The following is an 18,870-nucleotide window of genomic DNA, read 5'->3' as shown; positions in this document are numbered from 1 at the left end:
GCATACTGTCACTCGGAAGATGCATGAATATATCAAGCTTGTAATTATTAATTAACAGCATTTGTGGTCTAAGTTATATTTTTAAATGCCCTTCCTTCCATAGGCCTTATAAACAAAAGTCAACAAGATGATTCTTGAATCTCAACATGGAAACAAAACCACAAGCTATGATGCAATCAGATAAAATAAAACGCTACATAACTGATCCTTCTTTAAAAAAAACTGTTTCCATTTTAGTTTAAAACAATTCCAGTCATCTTCCATGTTTAAGTATTCTTAATAAAAGAGGGGGTAAAATGAAATATGTCCGGGGAAATGTAAACTAAATCAATTACAATGAGAGAAAGATGAGGTTATTTCTTTCCCGCTGCATTTTCTCACACTTAAAAGTTTAAACACGGTATTAGAGCAGCAGGGCTGTGTGATCCCCAAACCAACAGGATACTGTGGGTGAGAGAAGCGAACGAGCAGCATCTGCTCCTTCCTCATTACTGCCGCTGATGAGGCCCTGAAGCCCAACTGTAGTGGCGCTGCTCGGCAACCTACAAAGAGGCGGCTTTCAGATGTGAATGTGTAACCATGTGAGTGTGAGCGAGAAAGCACTGCTGGAAAGATTTCACGGATGAATAGAGAAACTAAAAATAAACAAGGGTCTCCAGTGTCGCTCACTTTTATAATTAAATGACAATGAATGAACAAATAAGTGCACCGTTTTTGCATTTGCACTGTGACTTGTAAACAAATATTTAATTGTCTAGCTTGCATCAAGTCGGCATTGATGTTTGTTAATCTATTGATTTGTGTTTTTAACCTATCACAACCCTAATCTCAACTATTATCTCTGCAAAGCCTCATCACAACTCACTGTGTTGTCTGTCATTCATTGCACTCAATCAAAAGATGATAGCTTTTGTTTTGAAGGGCAGACTTTCGCCGGAAGTTGGGAGTGTTGTGTCAGTGAATGCCTCGCCCCCTAGCGTTCCTCTGCTGGTACTGCAGGCCTCAGATTAAATGTACTGTACATGATCTATGTGGGGCAAGTAGGAATCAGGGCCTATAACCAGGTTGTGCTTTGAGGGAGAGCTTCCTTTAAGCATTAAGTTTTATTTTTTAATCTGAACACAGAGCAAACAAAGACATGTGATAAAAATTTTAATAGTTTCTGCCTTCTAGGAGAACAAGGGGCCTGTATTTTGGGCCATTATGTGGTTATGCATTGAATTTAACATGTGTCAGAGGTAGAAAATGTGATTATAGGCTTTAAGCTTAATCAACATCTGCTTGTAGCATCTGTTTAATTAGGATAAGGGTCCAAGGCCACCATACTTCACAAGATTGCAAAATATAGCCTATGAAATACATCACAATAAAATATTTAACAATATTTCTGATTTAAAAGTAACATTTTGCCTGATAGAAGATAAAACAGTACAATAAGAAGGACATGTTAATTTAATTTACCTGAGGCTGGACCGACCTGTTCATGTACTGTATCCCCCACTTAAATCTAACTTTTAAAAATAATATATTAAACGTGGGGGGAAATACATGTCTCATATTTCCATGCTTATTTAATCTCATATTTCACATTTTGCCTGATAGAAGATAAAACAGTACAATAAGAAGGACATGTTAATTTAATTTACCTGACGCTGGACCGACCTGTTCGTGTACTGTATCCCCCACTTAAATCTAACTTTTAAAAATAATATATTAAACTTGGGGGAAATACATGTCTCATATTTCCATGCTTATTTAATCTCATATTTCACATTTTGCCTGATAGAAGATAAAACAGTACAATAAGAAGGGCATGTTAATTTAATTTACCTGACGCTGGACCGACCTGTTCATGTACTGTATCCCCCACTTAAATCTAACTTTTAAAAATAACATATTAAACGTGGGGGAAATACATGTCTCATATTTCCATGCTTATTTAATCTCATATTTCACATTTTGCCTGATAGAAGATAAAACAGTACAATAAAAAGGACATGTCAATTTAATTTACCTGACGCTGGACCGACTTGTTCATGTACTGTATCCCCCACTTAAATCTAACTTTTAAAAATAATATATTAAACGTGGGGGAAATACATATATCCTCATATTTCCATGCTTATTTAATCTCATATTTCACATTTTGCCTGATAGAAGATAAAACAGTACAATAAGAAGGGCATGTTAATTTAATTTACCTGACGCTGGACCGACCTGTTCATGTACTGTATCCCCCACTTAAATCTAACGTTTAACAATAACATATTAAACGTGGGGGAAATACATGTCTCATATGTCCATGCGTATTTAATCTCATATTTCACATTTTGCCTGATAGAAGATAAAACAGTTCAATAAGAAGGGTATGTTAATTTAATTTACCTGAGGCTGGACCGACCTGTTCATGTACTGTATCCCCCACTTAAATCTAACTTTTAAAAATAATATATTAAACGTGGAGGAAATACATATCTCATATTTCCATGCTTATTTAATCTCACATTTCACATTTTGCCTGATAGAAGATAAAACAGTACAATAAAAAGGACATGTTAATTTAATTTACCTGACGCTGGACCGACCTGTTTGTGTGCTGTATCCCCCACTTAAATCTAACTTTTAAAAATAATATATTAAACGTGGGGGAAATACATATATCCTCATATTTCCATGCTTATTTAATCTCATATTTCACATTTTGCCTGATAGAAGATAAAACAGTACAATAAAAAGGACATTTTAATTTAATCTACCTGAGGCTGGACCGACCTGTTCATGTACTGTATCCCCCACTTAAATCTAACTTTTAAAAATAATATATTAAACGTGGGGGAAATACATCTCATATTTCCATGCTTATTTAATCTCATCAGAATCAGAAATCAGAAATCAGAATCAGAACATCAGCTTATATTTCACATTTTGCCTGATAGAAGATAAAACAGTACAATAAAAAGGACATTTTAATTTAATTTACCTGAGGCTGCACCGACCTGTTCGTGTACTGTATCCCCCACTTAAATCTAACTTTTAAAAATAATATATTAAACGTGGGGGAAACACATGTCTCAAAAAGCGACACGTAATTTATAAAAATCGAGCACATTACGGTTTGAGGAAACAAATAAACACGTATATAAAGTTAAAATAAGCACTAAATGTGTGAAAGTGGTGCAGTAAAGCGGTGAGGCGGTGTCGGGACACACCGGGGTCAGCTACTTCCTGTTGGGCTTTTTGAAAGGACCGGTTGGAGCCTCGCTCTGGTCCCGACCAATCGGAAGTGAGTATTTTTCGCGCTGGCTGGCCGGAGAGTTTGAGTTTCCCGCAAGCTTTTGAGTCGACTTGAATGAAATCCTTCGCTTTACGGGATGAATACGGCCATTATTTCCCTTTAACCCGCCGAGAGGAGAGTCAACAGGTAACCGCAAAGAAACGCTCTTTCATGTTATTGTCAACGCGGAGGATATTAGCCGGTATTAGTTTTTGCAAATGCACTTGTTCGCGGCCGACCATCCATTTTAGTCAGGGAGGACCTGCTAGCTAGCATGCTAGCTAACCATGCTAACGCCGAATGGGGTTGATTTGACTTGGCGTCAGTGGAGCTCTGGTTAGCTTTCGGCTAGCGCGGTTAGCTTTTTGAAACGAGCTGTCATGGCGCCTACAAATTGAAGTATATCGCCGAAACAATAGCAAAACAGTTCACGAGAACAACGACAGTCATCCGGCCGCGACTCTGTGTGTTTATTCGCGTAGATGTGTGCTTTTATCACGTAGGCTAGCCCCGTGCGGGGAGCTCGTTTAGCTTTTGGGTGGCGGCTTTGTCTAATTGCTGGAGTGCTTCGTAATGGCTGACTGTGGCAGTGACAGAGATGCCGTTGTACGGTACGGGGGGGAAAATGCTCGTCCGTGGCTGGAGAGTCGGTGTAGTCGGTGCCCGTCGTGTGCATGACACGGCGGTGTAGATGCTGTTTAATGTAAGGTTGGGGATTTACTTCAGAAAGAGTTGATGGATAACCCCTCAAAAAAATGACTTGAGCGGCTTTGCTTTCACGTTACTGTACATAGACACGTCCAAGGCGCCTTGCAGGGCACGTTCATTGCATCCAAAAACCTACAGACGTGAACGCCGCATTTTGACGTAAAACCGCAATGCAACATGCTAATGTTAGCTTTTTAATTGAAGGTGGATGCATTCATTTCCATTAGTGCTGCTCCGAGTTGTCAGCTGCTTCCATTTCCGCGGCTTTTCTCGCCGGTGATGCGGTGGTTACGCAGCGCAGCCGAGCCACCCACTCATTGGGTATTGGCTGCATGCGGTGGAGCTTGCAAGCCTGCAGCCAGCCCTCCTCCTGCCTGCTCCATACCGCTTTCCACAGACTTGCAGCTAGCAGCTAGCTTAGTCCCCCTTTTTCCAGGAGAAAGACAACTTAAAATTGTCGCGGTAAGAAGCTGCTCCGCCCGCCCTGTGGTTTTTTTGTTGGTATGCATGGATGTAATCGAGAATTGGGGCTTTGACTTGACCTCGTTCACATTAGTTGTGATCAACCTACAGATCTGGGATTCATTAAGGCATTAGTAATCATTTACTATACAGAGGTATTGTTGCTTCCGAGGCTCGGTTCGCCGAGAAGCTCGACTTTTCTTGCAAAAACATCCAAAACTACGCGGCTTGCAGATTCCGTGACAGGTGCAGTTTTCCCAGTCGCCTCCGAGCTCTCTGTTCATGCTCCGCTGGAGCAAGTGAGTGCCATTTTGTAAAATGTGTAACGTTATGCTCATAGGATTCATATCCCAGAATCCCATTTTTTTTTACAAATTGCAAAATGAAAAGCAACAAAAAAAATCGACTGCATAAGATGGTGAATGTTGTCTGATTGTACCTGTGGATTAAGAAGTTTCTGTGTGTTCCCTGTCCTGCAGCCCTGTAAGCCTGGAGGGGGTTAGATGGGATGGACAGCATAGGTAGCTCCCTGCCTTCGATGCCTGAACCAGCCAACCCGATCAGCATGAAGCAGCCACCAGAGTCCCTCAGTGTACGGAAAGGTGGGGGGGACATGAGCAGTGAACCTGCACTACTAATGGACAAAGCTGCTGCCCAGCTGGCCGCCACACTACAAGACGGTGTCCTTCAGAAGATGGCTGGCCACAGTCACAACAACCACAGCCACGAGAGGCTCAAAGACCTCACCTCCCGTGTGCTCAACGGGGACCAAGATGCGCTGCCCAATCTTTGTGCTCCGGAGCCACCCATGATTAAGGCTGCAGAAGTCCCTGCTACGAACGGCACCCATCAGCACAACTGCACTCCTCATCCTGAACCTGAGCTGAAGGTGACGATACCCCAGGTGGTCGCTCAGCCGCTGTTTGAGCCGAGCTGCGCCAATGGCACCAGTTTGGCTACAACCACCGAAGATACTATATCTGGATCTGAGAAGAGACAGGACGCGAAGAAAAGGAGGGGGAGACCTCATAAACCAAAACCTCAACCAAACTCTGGCATCACTGGGGAAACGCTTGACCACACAAATGCTGAGGATGAAACCGGAGAAGCTGATCAGGTTTGACTTTTTTATTCCTACAGAAATAAATATTTTTTGTTATCTATTTGCAGGTTGCAAATACTGCAAAAATGTCTAGCTAATACTGGTTTAAAGACAAACATTAACACTACACTTATTCTGATAGATGATGTTAAGACAAAAGGACCACACATATTTGACCCAACTCTCACAGGCCTTCAATAAACAGTTATAAAGTGAATTTGATGTGTTGAAATGTAAACACTTGCTCTTACTTTTGAGCAAATTAATGCAAAAGATAAAGTAAGTAAAGGTGTAAAATACTGGTAGTGATGCATTATGTGTCTGAGATGTTGTTTGGGGAAAGGAGATTGTTTGGTGTTTTTTTTGTGTTTTTTTTAAAAAGGTGTCAGAAACATGATTAGTTTCTATTTTTATTTATTGACTAACTGATTCCTCTTTTCTGCAGTCTGATCTCATCCCAGAGTTGACAGAGGAGCCTCCAGAGGAGTCCCCTCTGCTGATGAGTTTTTCTGTTGGTGACTTGGTTTGGACCAAGGTGTCAGGATACCCCTGGTGGCCTTGCATGGTGACCACAGACCCTGAGTTCAGCAGTCACTTCAAACCGAAACAGAAAGGTGAGATACAGTCACAACCACCTACATCAATTTAATCTTCAAGTTTAAGGGTGAAGACTTATTCTTTATTACATTTATCATTTCTTTAATAAAAGTAGAAATTTATTTGATTATTGAATTAATTTGTTTTTTTGGGTTTTTGTTTTTGCAGCCAGCAGCAGGTCGGGCCTCTTGTACCATGTGCAGTATTTTGGAGACGCTCCGGAGAGAGGCTATATATTTGAGAAGAACATGGTGTCCTTTACTGGGGAGGATCAATATCAGGAGCTTAGCCAGGGCAACAAACAGCCAGCCGCCCGTGTCATCCACAAAAAGGTAAATGAGCTTCTCCTACTCTGTGACACCCCTGTGTCTTAGCCTGTGGAGGATGTGGTGTGCTGTTGTTTAGAAACACAGAAACCTTACAACGCTGAAATACTTCACTTCCTTAAAATGTTTTACACAAGGTTTTTAAATTTGGAGAAGTGCGACCCAAATAAAAGTCAATCGAAGGCAATTTTAACAATGCTGATTGTACGAGTAAACACCAAGATACATCTTGGAACTTGATTAATTCAATTGTTAGATCGCCTTTTCCCCCTGAAACTCAACGAGCAGTAACACTTTAAATCTGTTTTCTCAACACAAGCAAAAAAGAAAGGAATAATACATTCATTCAGATCATTTTTGCTGTGTTTGTTTGCAAGTCTTCTCCTACACGACTCTCGCATGCATCTAATCAAGTATGCAAATCTTGTTTTTAAATATTGGCCTAGTATTTGTTTAAAGCGGTCTTCTCGGTAGCAACACGTGTTCCCCAACATCACTCTACTGTGTCTTTTATAACTTGTCATATAATCTTGCTGTTTTCTCCTTGTGTCGTGCAGACGGCTCCCTCTGTGCCCCGCAAACTCCAGGTTCAGTGGAACATGGGCGTGATTCAGGCCAAGGAGGCCGTCAGCATGTCACTGGATGAGCGCATGGCGAACTTCGCGTTTCTGTATGATGATGACGGCCCTCATCTGAACCCACACATCATGGAGAAGCTGAAACCAGAACCGTGCAACGCGATGGAGCAGGAAACGGGCTCCAGGCTTAGCCCGGATCTGTCATTGCTGCTGGCGGACCCTGCCAACGACCCCACAGCCGCCCCTCAGTCCCAAGACAGCACTTCAACAGGGAAAAAGACACTAGTACCCAGAATTAAACTCAAAATGGGAGACTGGCAGAAAAGGGGCAAAGGCCATCTAAATGATTTCCTGTTGACCGACGCTGTTTCTTCCAAAGAAATGCTTCATCTGCAGCCAGACTCACAGGTTTGGATAACTCACTAAAATTAATGTCCTATGGAAAATGTATGTCGTACATAATTTTTACTTCATTTTTGTGCAGATTTAACAAGGGATTATGTTGCCATGTGGAAAAACACACTAGAAAAAGCTTTTCAGCCCCTCACAACAAGTGTATAGTTTATTTTGTCAATGATCCACCAACAACTGTAAAGAATTAGAGCCAGGGTAGAAAGCGTCACCACACAAACAGTCATATTAACCCACAACTAACTGTATATTTTAACCTTTCAATATCAACTTAATTGTGTGAATTTTCCAACAAAGTCAAGGTGTGAACCTGCAGCATTTTGTAATGGAAACAGGCTCATACTGTGGTCCTGTTTCGGCAGCCTGAGAACGTTTTTAGCTGCTTTTATTTAATACATTTGGTTATTGTTGTTCTCTCCGTAGGATCCCACCACTTCTGCACCAGATTTACAAGCTGAATCAGTCATACCTCAGAAGAAAAAGAGGAGACCGCGACAGGCTCAGTCTACCACCAAGACTGTGAGGAGAAGGAAAAAATCTCCAACGGACAACACCTCTGCCCCTGTGAGGAAAAGGAAATCCAAGCCTGTTTCTTCGACAGAAGATGTTTTGGAGCCAGCCTCGCTTCCAGTTTCAGTTCCAGGTTGGTTGAAAGTTGAAACGTGTGCAGCAGATCTACACTAGTCAGGAGCTGGTTAAATGTGGCTGTGGCTGGTATGTGTTTACCAGAACTGTGGAGTCCATATGTGGCTAGTAAAATAGAGAAGTGGTTGGTTTATTGTGGAATTTTTTTTCTTTATTCTTGATAAAACTGAAGCTTAGAAATGCTTAGAATTAGTCGTGTAGCCTTTTTAAGGTTGTCGCACAGCACAAAAATCACTAATATCGCTAAGATAATGGCTAACACCCAGTTTTAATGGCCATTGATTGCTTATCTGACACTTGATAGCTGAATTACTGGAACTGAGTCCTCTTTTGTTGTTGTAGGTGATAAAGTGAAGAGAAGGCGAAAGAAAAAGACTCCAGACGAGCAGACGGCGGATTCCTCAGGTGAGTCATTTATTTTTATTTCGGCCTTTCGTATATTTCTTCAGCCCAGTTACTCGCCACACAGTGGGAGAAAGCTTTTAAATGAGTCATCAGTCGACTCTAAAAGCTGCCTGAACACATTAAGCATTTCCTGCCGTAACGATTAACAGCAGATAGAAATCTGTGGCCAAGCAATATTAGGATGATGACCTTTTCTCTATTTTGTTTTTAGTCAAGAGGGAGCGGAAGAAGAAAAGGCCATTAACAGATGCTGCTGCAGAGAAAGGTCCACAGCCTAAGAAGAGACGCAGAACAAACAAAGATGCTGAGAAACAGGTGAGTTTTTTCACATCCCAAACTGCACCTGTTCTTGCAAAATAACAGATATTGTGGTGGGCCCTGCTGTGGAGAATCTAAATTATAAGCCTCTTACGAGAAGCTTTGTTTAAAATGCAGCCACAAGTTTGTTCCCCAACAAAAATCTTGTTTATCTTCAAATTTTCTCAGGCCACCGCTTCAGACGGAACGGAGAAAAAGCAAAGAAGAAGGAAGAAAACTGACAAAGACGTGAAAGAACCCAAGAGACGACGGAAAAAGTCAACCACTCTCCTCACTGGTAAACTACTGTCTTTTAAATTCACATCTAAAAACACTGATTTTCCCGCAGTATCCTCGCTCTCGACTGCACAACATTCTAGCTATTTTGTTCTGGCTATACTCTCCTTCATTGTCCTTTTTGTTTCTTCTCACAGAGGACCAAGACGCAGAGAAACCAAAGCGTAGGAGGAAAAGGAAACGGGATGGAGAGAACCAGGCCATGCCCTCCAAGGCGAAGAAGAGGCGGTCCTCGCTCTGCATTGATCCCGAGGTGAGAGGGGATGACCTCGGATCAGTCTGAGATAAACTTGTAATTTTTGCCGTCTGATGTTGCTAAATGATTATTTTATTATTTAGCCTGCAAGTGCAATTTATGTGGTCAAGTAATATAATCAAACAAGTTTATTATTAATGGTAAAAGTTGTCTTCGAGCATCATTTTTGAGATGTTTATATTTGTATTGTTTGAGAACAAAAAATCACTCTGTTCTGTTGGCAGTAAATGGACTTCAGTTGCAGACAGTGTGAATGTATAGTTATGTAATCGTTCACCACATTTGTTCGCTGCAGGGCTCTGGGAGTGAAGAACGTCCTGATTCTCCGAGTGACAGTTTAGACGGGACGAAGAAGGGCGAACGGAAGAAAGAGTGCGTCTGCCAGGTATGGCTGCCTCCTCGACATTTTACTGTTTTTAATTTGAATTCAAACTATTTAAATGTGGGATATTTCCTTGGAAAATGCTGCCTCTTTCGTCTTTAAATACAAATGTATCCTGGTGACTGTTATGACCACATTCGCTCCGACCCGGCTAAAAGATAGAAGTGCACAGTCCGCATATACATGCATTAATAGCTCGTGTCCGCTGGCTTTAAGTGGAGCCTCTACCTGTTGCCATGGTGAATCGTGGCATGGGAGCTCCACTGATGAAGCCTTTTTTCTTACGCCATGAACAAAATCAAACCTATCTGCCGAGCAGGCACGACCAGCTTCCCCCATTCAGCCCTTGAAGATGCCCCACTGTATCGCTTCTCTTGTGAGAACACCCGGTGTGAGCAACCAGTCAATCCAGCCCTTCAGGATTGCAGGAACAGTGAACCAGAAGATGTCTTGAGAAAACAAATACCATCATGTTCCTTCTTTCACTTTTCCATCTATGCATAAAAAAACGTTTTTGGGCTGCTGGGCCCGTAAAAATATACAAGGTGCCACTAAAACTCTCTTGGACACGTGGGTCATTGATCAGTCTCTGCTCATGTTTTGATGGGTGTATTATTTTTTTTTTCCTGCAGATGTGTGAGCAGGCTGGTGAGGACTTGGTCCCGTGTGAAGGCCAGTGCTGTGGGATGTTTCACCTCCACTGTCTCGATCTGTCACTCAAACCTGACGAGAAGCTGCTGTGTCAGGAGTGCAGCACAGGTGAGCAGTTATTTTATCTGATAAGTGACCTTCTCTCGCTGCACTCGATCACTTCTCGACTGTGACACAATGTCAGCCACTTGGATGGGAAGGTGTAACTGTCCCCTTTTATTTACAGCTAATTGTTACTTATGTATTAATTTGTTTTTCTTTATGACCAATCTATGCGTAATATAGGCAAATGACATCATGCCACATGAAAAATGTTTATTTTTGTTTTGTGGTAGTTTTTTCTGACCAAATGTTAAAACAACAAGATATTTTTTAAGTTAATCAGTTTACAATTATATGAATCTGATCAATCATTGCTGCATTTCTCCTCAGGAAAACACTCGTGTTTCCACTGTAAGCAGTCGGAGGGCGATGTGCGTCGCTGCCACGTACAACACTGCGGCAAGTTTTACCACGAGGCGTGCATCCGCCTCAACCCCCTCACTGTGTTCGACAACAAGGGCTTCCGCTGTCCGCTGCACACCTGCCTGGGCTGCCACTACGGCTCCCGTACCAAGCACAAGGCCACCAAAGGTGAGGCTGTGCAGCACTGAATGCGTCTCATTTTTACTGTAGAGACCTTTTACAATTAGTGCTTTGACTTGAGTTCAATCCTGGCATCAGTTAAGGATCAAATGCACTCGTTTAAAGTTTAAGAATGACTAATTTTCTTGTTTATATCGTAATATATAAGAGCAGTTTCACTTACCTCTGGCAGATGAAACTTCAGTTCTGCAGTTGGACAGTTGACTCATAAATGTCCTGCCCACACAAAAATTCCATTTTGATAACTGTAAAGGAAACGCATCATCCTTATCATCTGGAAACATAATATTTTCTCTCTCTCGCTCTCTGAACTGTAGGCAGGTTGATGCGTTGCCTGCGCTGCCCTGTCGCGTACCACGTGGGTGACCTGTGTGTGGCTGCAGGCAGTGAAATGATCACCAACAGCGCCATCATCTGCACCAACCACTTCAACGCCAAGAAGGCCTACAGCCACCACAGTCATGTCAACGTCAGCTGGTGCTTCGTCTGCTCCAAAGGTTTGCTTCTTATCCTTCTCTGTCATATAGTTTCTAGTTGTAGGAAGTGTGTTTATTTATTTTAATTTTGTAGAATTAACAGCTGAGATTTTAGTTTGGAGATGGCAGCAAGAACGAGCGCCACACTAATACAAAAAAGTATGACGGTATGCTGTGTTGGATTATACCTTTTTTTTAAAAATTCATATTGAATTAATTTTGTATTATGTAAGTGGGTTTTATGTAAGGTGCAGTGTTCCACCTCTGCTTTCAAACACTGCAGGCAATCCTGCTCTAACATGATGTAATGACTCAACAGACAAAGAGATTTTAAAGGTTATATATTTTCCAGATATTCCTCCAAGTGTAGTCTGAAAGTGATCAATATCTCCTTAATCTGTGTGAGAAAATTAATTTTTGCACAGCAGACTGTGCTGGAGCTGCCGCAGGGCGGATGTGAAACTCTTAATCACACAAAACTGCTGCTACTGAAAATCTGAGGAAATGCTGAACTCCCAAATCGAAGCCAGTTTTGCAGAGACAGCTGTAAAGTCAGATGGGAGTTATGTTCTGTTGTTGTGCTCCAGAAAATAACTTTAACTTCAATTACATTTCTGTTTGTGTGGGGTCGATTTAACGAGTGGGAGTTTTTTGAGCCGCTTGTCCGACTTCTTTTGTTGTGCTCGATTTTATTGCTCTTGTGCAGATGACTCAGCTGTAATTAGTGTAAAGTTTTTCCACACTCGGGTTTTAATTCAGTCTCCCTTTGTTTTGCAGGAGGGCAGCTGCTGTGCTGTGAATCCTGTCCGGCAGCTTTTCACCCCGACTGTCTTAACATCGCTATGCCTGATGGGAGCTGGTTCTGCAACGACTGCCGGGCTGGAAAGAAACCGAAATACAGGGACATCATCTGGGTCAAACTGGGAACATACAGGTGAAAGAAACTGTTTCTTGATTCAGTACTGCTGCAGTTTTTTTCTTGTTTGACCTCGACGTTCAATAAATAACTCCTACGTGCTCCTCAATTTTTCCGCCTCAGATGGTGGCCTGCAGAGATCCACCACCCCAGAAACATCCCCACCAACATCCAGCACCTTCGACATGAGATCGGAGAGTTCCCCGTCTTCTTCTTCGGCTCTAAGGACTATTTCTGGACTCATCAGGGCCGAGTGTTTCCGTACATGGAGGGAGACAGAGGCAGCAAGCACCAGAGGAACGGCATCGGCAAAGTCTTCAAGAATGGTGAAGATCTACTGCCTGGAATTAAATGTTTTATTCAGTTTCCATAATGATTTTTAGAAAGTGTACTGAACTAGACATTTTCAGGTTTGAAGTAGTGTGGAAGTTGCACAGAAGTCTGTAAAATAACCCAAACAATATTGTTAACTACACATTTTATGTAGTTATAAACCCTCTTGTTGCGTTAAACAAACTACTGCAACGTTTATTTGTAAGCCTCATCTTAAGCTCAATGTTCAGTTGAATGTTTCCACAGAGGAAACGAGATGTGATGACCTTTTGTTGTCTTGTCTTCTCAGCTCTGTTGGAGGCTGAAGCTCGATTCAAGGAGATAAAGATAAAACGAGAGGCTAAAGAAGCACAACAGAACAGCCGAAAACCACCCCCGTATAAATTTATCAAGGTCTGTAATCTCTTTGTTTGCATATTTTTGCTTTTGTTTCGCTGTTCAGTTGCAGTTTTAAAGATACAAACACAATTGATACATGAGAAGAGGACTCTAAACTCATGAATAAACGATGAACTTTGTTGTTTTTACTTCTGTCAGGTTAACAAACCCTTCGGAAGGGTTCAGGTCTACACCGCAGACATCTCTGAGATCCCCAAGTGTAACTGCAAGCCGACGGACGAGAGGCCGTGCGGGTTCGAGTCCGAGTGTCTGAACCGCATGCTGCAGTACGAGTGCCACCCTCAGGTGTGTCCCAGCGGGGAGCGCTGCTGTAACCAGGACTTCACCAAACGTCTCTACCCCGACACCAAGATCATCAAGACGCCCGGCAAGGGCTGGGGCCTGATCAATCTGCGGGACATCAAGAAGGTGAGGAGACGGGTTTAATCGTTCAGTGGGGCTAATGTGCATGGTAACAGAAGAACAAACGGCAAACTTCAAGGTTAAGCTAACACAAAAAAAACACCTGGGTCGTCGGAAGTCCTTGCGGATCGGCTCCAGACATTTCTAGTATCAAGTCGTCGCTGGTCTGATGTTGACGTTTCTCAAACAGGGCGAGTTTGTGAACGAGTACATCGGAGAGCTGATAGACGAGGAGGAGTGCAGGGCGAGGATCAAGTACGCCCAGGAGAACAACATCACAGATTTCTACATGCTCACCATCGACAAGGTGAGTGGCCTAGAAACTAGAAAATGGGAAGTACTTTTTGCTCCACAGAGTATCGGGGTGCTGCGTTCTCTGCAGCAGCACCTTTTCTACTGGGAGCAAGAGAAACAGACTGGTATTGCATTGGGAATGTTGCAGTACAGACAACTGTAACATTACAGTAGTCAATACTACAAACACAACCTCAGCTGCATAGATAATATAATGAGCAGTTGTAATGATTATATAGGAAACTGTGGTAATACAATCTGCAAATGATAAAAAGTATAAGTTAAAGAGACTGGCGCTGTCACTAACTCAGAATCTGTTGATCTTCTGAAGGACCGGATCATCGACGCTGGTCCGAAGGGAAACTACTCTCGCTTCATGAACCACAGCTGTCAGCCCAACTGTGAGACGCAGAAGTGGACGGTGAACGGCGACACTCGGGTCGGCCTGTTCGCCGTCTGTGACATCCCCGTAGGTGAGACAAACGAGACTCCTCCCACGTGCCTTAAGAATTATTACTTTTAAAACAAAAGTATGAGATGGACACTTTCCTGATTTGCATTTTTGTTTTGTTTTTCAGGTACTGAGCTGACCTTTAATTACAACCTGGATTGTCTCGGGAATGAGAAGACCGTCTGTCGCTGCGATGCTCCAAACTGTAGCGGTTTTCTTGGTGATCGACCGAAGGTGAGCGTCACACCTGCAGGCTTGTGTTGAAATTGTGTAGGGTTACCACAAGTCTTCGGAAATGTTTTGGTTGTGTTGATGTTGTTGTAAGAGTTACCGACCTTGATTCATGTCTGAAACTAAACCAGGTTCTTGTATTTGTGGTCCTACTTTTGGATCATTGATGGAAAATGCTTCTTTTTTTTTTGGTTATATATTTTCGTTATTTGAATGTATCTGTGGATCAGAGATGATGTCACATGTCCAGGTGTTTCCAGAAGTTTGAAAGACTTGAGTTGAGATGTGAAGTTGTCGAGGCAGGTTCAGTTACATCAGAACCGTTTATCCATAGACGTTAGAGTTCCACGCAGCATTGATCAGATTCATCCTGACCCGGTGTTTTTTCCTCTGCAGAACTCCAACGGCCAAACAGCCGAGCCAAAAGGGAAGAGGGTGAAGAGAAAGTATAAAAAGAGGAAATCTGAGGGAAAGAAGAAGTCTGACGACGAGTGTTTCCGCTGCGGGGACGGAGGTCAGCTGGTGCTCTGTGACAAGAAGACCTGCACCAAAGCTTATCACCTGTCCTGCCTGAACCTCACCAAGAGACCCTTTGGTAAGAAATGCCTGAAGTGTGATACCTGCAGACACCCTGATGATGTCCCAGCCCTTAAAGTTATAAAATGTCATACTAGGTTTGGTGCAACCTGCTGCTCCCAGAGTTAACTACATTTACACGTTTCCTAATAATTAACCAAGGTTTGGGTGTGTCTTTGTAATTAAATGTTTTTCTGCTTGTATCTGCATTTATTTAAATTCTGCTTTCGGCGCTTTACGTCTTTGCGCCGTGAGTTAATTCACCGGTTGTTATTTATGACTTCAGATTCTGTGTTCTGACCTTTATGTCCACATCACTCGTCCTCCCTGCAGGCCGCTGGGACTGCCCCTGGCACCATTGTGACGTCTGCGGGAAAAACTCAGAGGCCTTCTGCCAGCTCTGCCCCAACTCCTTCTGCAAGGCTCACCAGGAGGGGGCGCTGCGTCCCTGGCCTGCCACAGGACAGCTGTGCTGTCTGGAGCACGACGAGCTCGAAGGACCGGACGGCCAGGATCAAGACGTCGACTCCGAGACGAATCCAACGACCGCCACTACTGCCGCCGCCGCCAGCCGTCCTAAAGGCTCCAGGAAGGCAGAGGGAGCCGAAGCCAAAACGAAGGGCTCCAAGAGGAAAGCAGCAGAGGCCTGAAGTGACCTTTGACCTCTCAGAGAGCCGGAAGACCAAACTAGACTCTGACACCTGCTTCCCCCCGTTCATGAACAAATAAAAACCCCTCGTACTGTCGTCAACAAAAATCACAAGAACCAAGGCACTGTACATCTTCGTCATCAGGGAACGCCGCTGATCTCTCACATGCTCGGCAACCGCCTCCAGCTCACTGCTCCAACACGTCATATTTTTTATTTTTTAAGATTTTCAGGTTTTGTTTTTCTCTTGTCTGCACTGAGGCGAACCATCTGTGGTAAAGCACAACGCAGCGGCGCGAGTGCAGGTCAGGAAACTTCGGCTTAAATTCCACCAAACAAACGGCTTTATTTTAAATTTAGTTTCACCGTTTTATTTTCCTGATAACAAAAGAAACCAGTTTGTTTCTGCAGCCGAGCGTCACCGTCTGCTAACTTGAATCTCAGTCAGCCCCTTTTTCTCTCAACACGGATGATCTTGAACAGCAGAGTTTTATAGCTATATCTATATATGTGTATATCAAAGACCAAAATTATGATTACTGGAATAGTGTAAGACATCAAACAGGTTGCCAAATGGATTGTTTTTATTTTTATATATAGTGTATATATGCCAGATGTAATATCGAAGACACTATGGATAGGCCTCAGATGACCTCTTTTCTTCTGTTTCGTAGCCATAGGTTACATTTAACTGTAGACATTTTGTTTAATATTTTACAACCTGTTATTTTGTTTTAGCTCAGTTTTACTGTTTAGATTTGATCTTTTTTTATAATATCGGCATGCTGAACGATGGCAACACAAACCTGCCTGTCCAGAGAACGAGGGATTACAGAAAGTATAACACCGAGGGCGCTTTTAAACAGCCGCCTGACGTAAAAACACTACTGGGAGGTCTTGAACGCTCTCTGCTCGATGTTTAAATGAAGGAAAACGGGAGATCTTCTTGAACGTTTCTCTAAGCCTAGTTTTGAATCCGAACCTTAAAGGTGCTGTTTATTTTTCCACTGAAGTATCTGAAATCTTAAAGGTACAAAGATTTTATCATGTATAACTGTACAAGTCATGCTGATTCAAAGTCTGAAGGTCTTTCAGTGTTGCTGGCCGGGCGTTTTATTGATAGTTGATCAGGTTGTAAAAGAAAGACCTCGACTTTTTTATTCCTCAGGAGGTTTTTAGTCTCTAAACTGCATCCTGCCTGTTGTTGACTTAGACACAGGCTAACGGCACACTGGCTAACAACTTGTAACTGCAATTTCTGGTGAATATTTCATATGTGTACTAGACGTGAAGCATAACAAAGAAAGTTTAGAAAACTATAGAGTACGGTGGCCATTTTGGGACATGTCAGACTTCATCGCTAACGCTGCCTTTATGCCGATTGAAGTCGCTGTAATTTCTGGTTTTGATTTGTTGTCTACTAAACTAACATATTGATCCCCAACTAAAGTATTTTTTCTAGAAATTCTGACTCTGGCCTCTAATTTGTTGGTCTTTAAATCTCAGATTATGGTGAAAAAATAATGTCAATACACTTTTTTTGGGACCACCTCTGCAGTCTTACCGCCATCTAGAATTTTATGCTGATCTTCCCAGTGTTGGTGTGCTACTGTAACAGATCCAGTCTGATCTACTGAGGCTCATAACTTTGGAAAATGTAGATTGATTACATGATGAAGCATTAACAAGCTAAAGCTGGAGACAGTTTCACTAAATTTGTGTGTGAGAAGCTAACTTGTTTAATGTATTTGCGATCGATGACTGATGATGTCGATACTAAACGACTCGTACGTTCACTATCAGCACATCTATTTTAAGGGAACGGTCACATAAGTAAAACTTAAAGCAGCAAAGTCGCTGCCACAACCAATAGCAGACGTGTGTTTGATCCCCCAAACTGATTTCCTGTGTCCCTACGTGTGCCCTGAGGTGATGAGCCTAACAGATGTCCAACAGACCGGAGCTGTTATTAAAATATGTAGATCTGAGACTTGAAAAACTGAGTCTGAAATGTCCTAAAATGGCCGCCACACTAGCAGCTTTGACACCATTTCAGACGCCCACTGATGATGCATGATGCAGGTTGAGAAAAAGATGGCCGTCGTAGTTCTTTCACAAATTGGGAGAAGCCAGTTTGGCCATCAGTGATTATTGTATGCTTGTCAAATTTAGCTGTTATATTTAAGTCTGTTCTGCATCAAGAGTTAATCATCTGCCTCGTTTATTGTGTCGTTCACGAGGCTACAAACACAAACACATCTCCTGCTTTTTTATTTCATGTTTGACAAGTTTCATCTTCAGACTCTCTACAAACAGGCGGCTTGTTTTCGGACTGTAAAGCCGCCATCGGTGCTTTTTTCTTTACAGTTTCTACAAAAAAATCAGTTGTACAGACGCAACAGGAGGCCATTTTTTTATTTTATTTTTTTATATATCTGCACCTTTTTTTTGTTTTGTCTTTTTCATTTTTCCCAGGGCGTGTGAATGGGACATGTCCAAGAGGTGCAGCGAGTCTCGTACGAGTATTTTCGACTTTGTGTGTATCCTAACCTTGTGTTGAGTGAATGTAGTTCAGCCAGTTATTTTTATAAGCACTGTAATTCCCTGTAGAGCTCAAGTGTTATTGTGTGCGTAGGGGTTTCCTTCTGTAACTACTGTCATAGTAAACCAGAGACTAATATGTACATAATGTATAAGTGGTAATAGTGATGCATCTATTTGTAAATATCATACAATTTCTCTGACATTGTATGTTTTTGTTTGTTTTTGTTTTTTTTCTTGATGCAGTGCTGAAACACTTTTGTGCAGGATCTCACGTCTGTTGAATCGTGCAATAAAAAGTGACCAAACATGCCTCGACTGTCGTCCAGCGCTGATCTTTACTTTATATTTACCTTGTGTGAAAGTTTACATTTCTTTAAAGGAGCAGTCGACCCTACTTTCAGTCGGCATCAGCACGGTGGTGAGAAGATAATGTTTTGAGTTTTCATTGCTGGGTGAAGTCTCGTCCACAAAACATTTCTGGAGCTTCATGGCAAAACAGGGTTGCAGCTTTCTCCTAAACAACTGAAGTAGCTGGAGACTTGTTTTAAAATGTTTAATTAAAA

The 18,870-nt window shown here is 42.3% G+C and overlaps 1 protein-coding gene across 1 annotated transcript; it reads left to right on the top strand.

Moving 5' to 3' along the window:
* Window positions 1–3,295: 3,295 nt before the first annotated feature.
* On the top strand, window positions 3,296–18,616 carry nsd2 (nuclear receptor binding SET domain protein 2). Its single transcript, XM_073484494.1, has 23 exons — window positions 3,296–3,421; window positions 4,924–5,561; window positions 5,992–6,160; window positions 6,312–6,475; window positions 7,027–7,455; window positions 7,882–8,101; window positions 8,446–8,508; window positions 8,720–8,823; window positions 8,995–9,103; window positions 9,240–9,355; window positions 9,654–9,743; window positions 10,373–10,499; window positions 10,824–11,024; window positions 11,354–11,533; window positions 12,290–12,446; window positions 12,552–12,754; window positions 13,051–13,154; window positions 13,299–13,568; window positions 13,753–13,869; window positions 14,188–14,329; window positions 14,435–14,541; window positions 14,935–15,133; window positions 15,448–18,616. Exons 2-23 carry the CDS (start codon window positions 4,953–4,955, stop codon window positions 15,762–15,764), a joined length of 4,197 nt encoding a protein of 1,398 aa, XP_073340595.1. The 5' UTR covers window positions 3,296–3,421; window positions 4,924–4,952; the 3' UTR covers window positions 15,765–18,616.
* Window positions 18,617–18,870: the final 254 nt, after the last annotated feature.

The sequence above is a fragment of the Pagrus major genome, chromosome 16 (genome assembly GCF_040436345.1).
Source record: "Pagrus major chromosome 16, Pma_NU_1.0".
In the NCBI taxonomy this organism is placed as follows: Eukaryota; Metazoa; Chordata; class Actinopteri; order Spariformes; family Sparidae; genus Pagrus; species Pagrus major.
The sequence above is the reverse complement of the archived record's forward strand: the minus strand, read 5'-3'. Positions and strand labels throughout refer to the sequence as shown.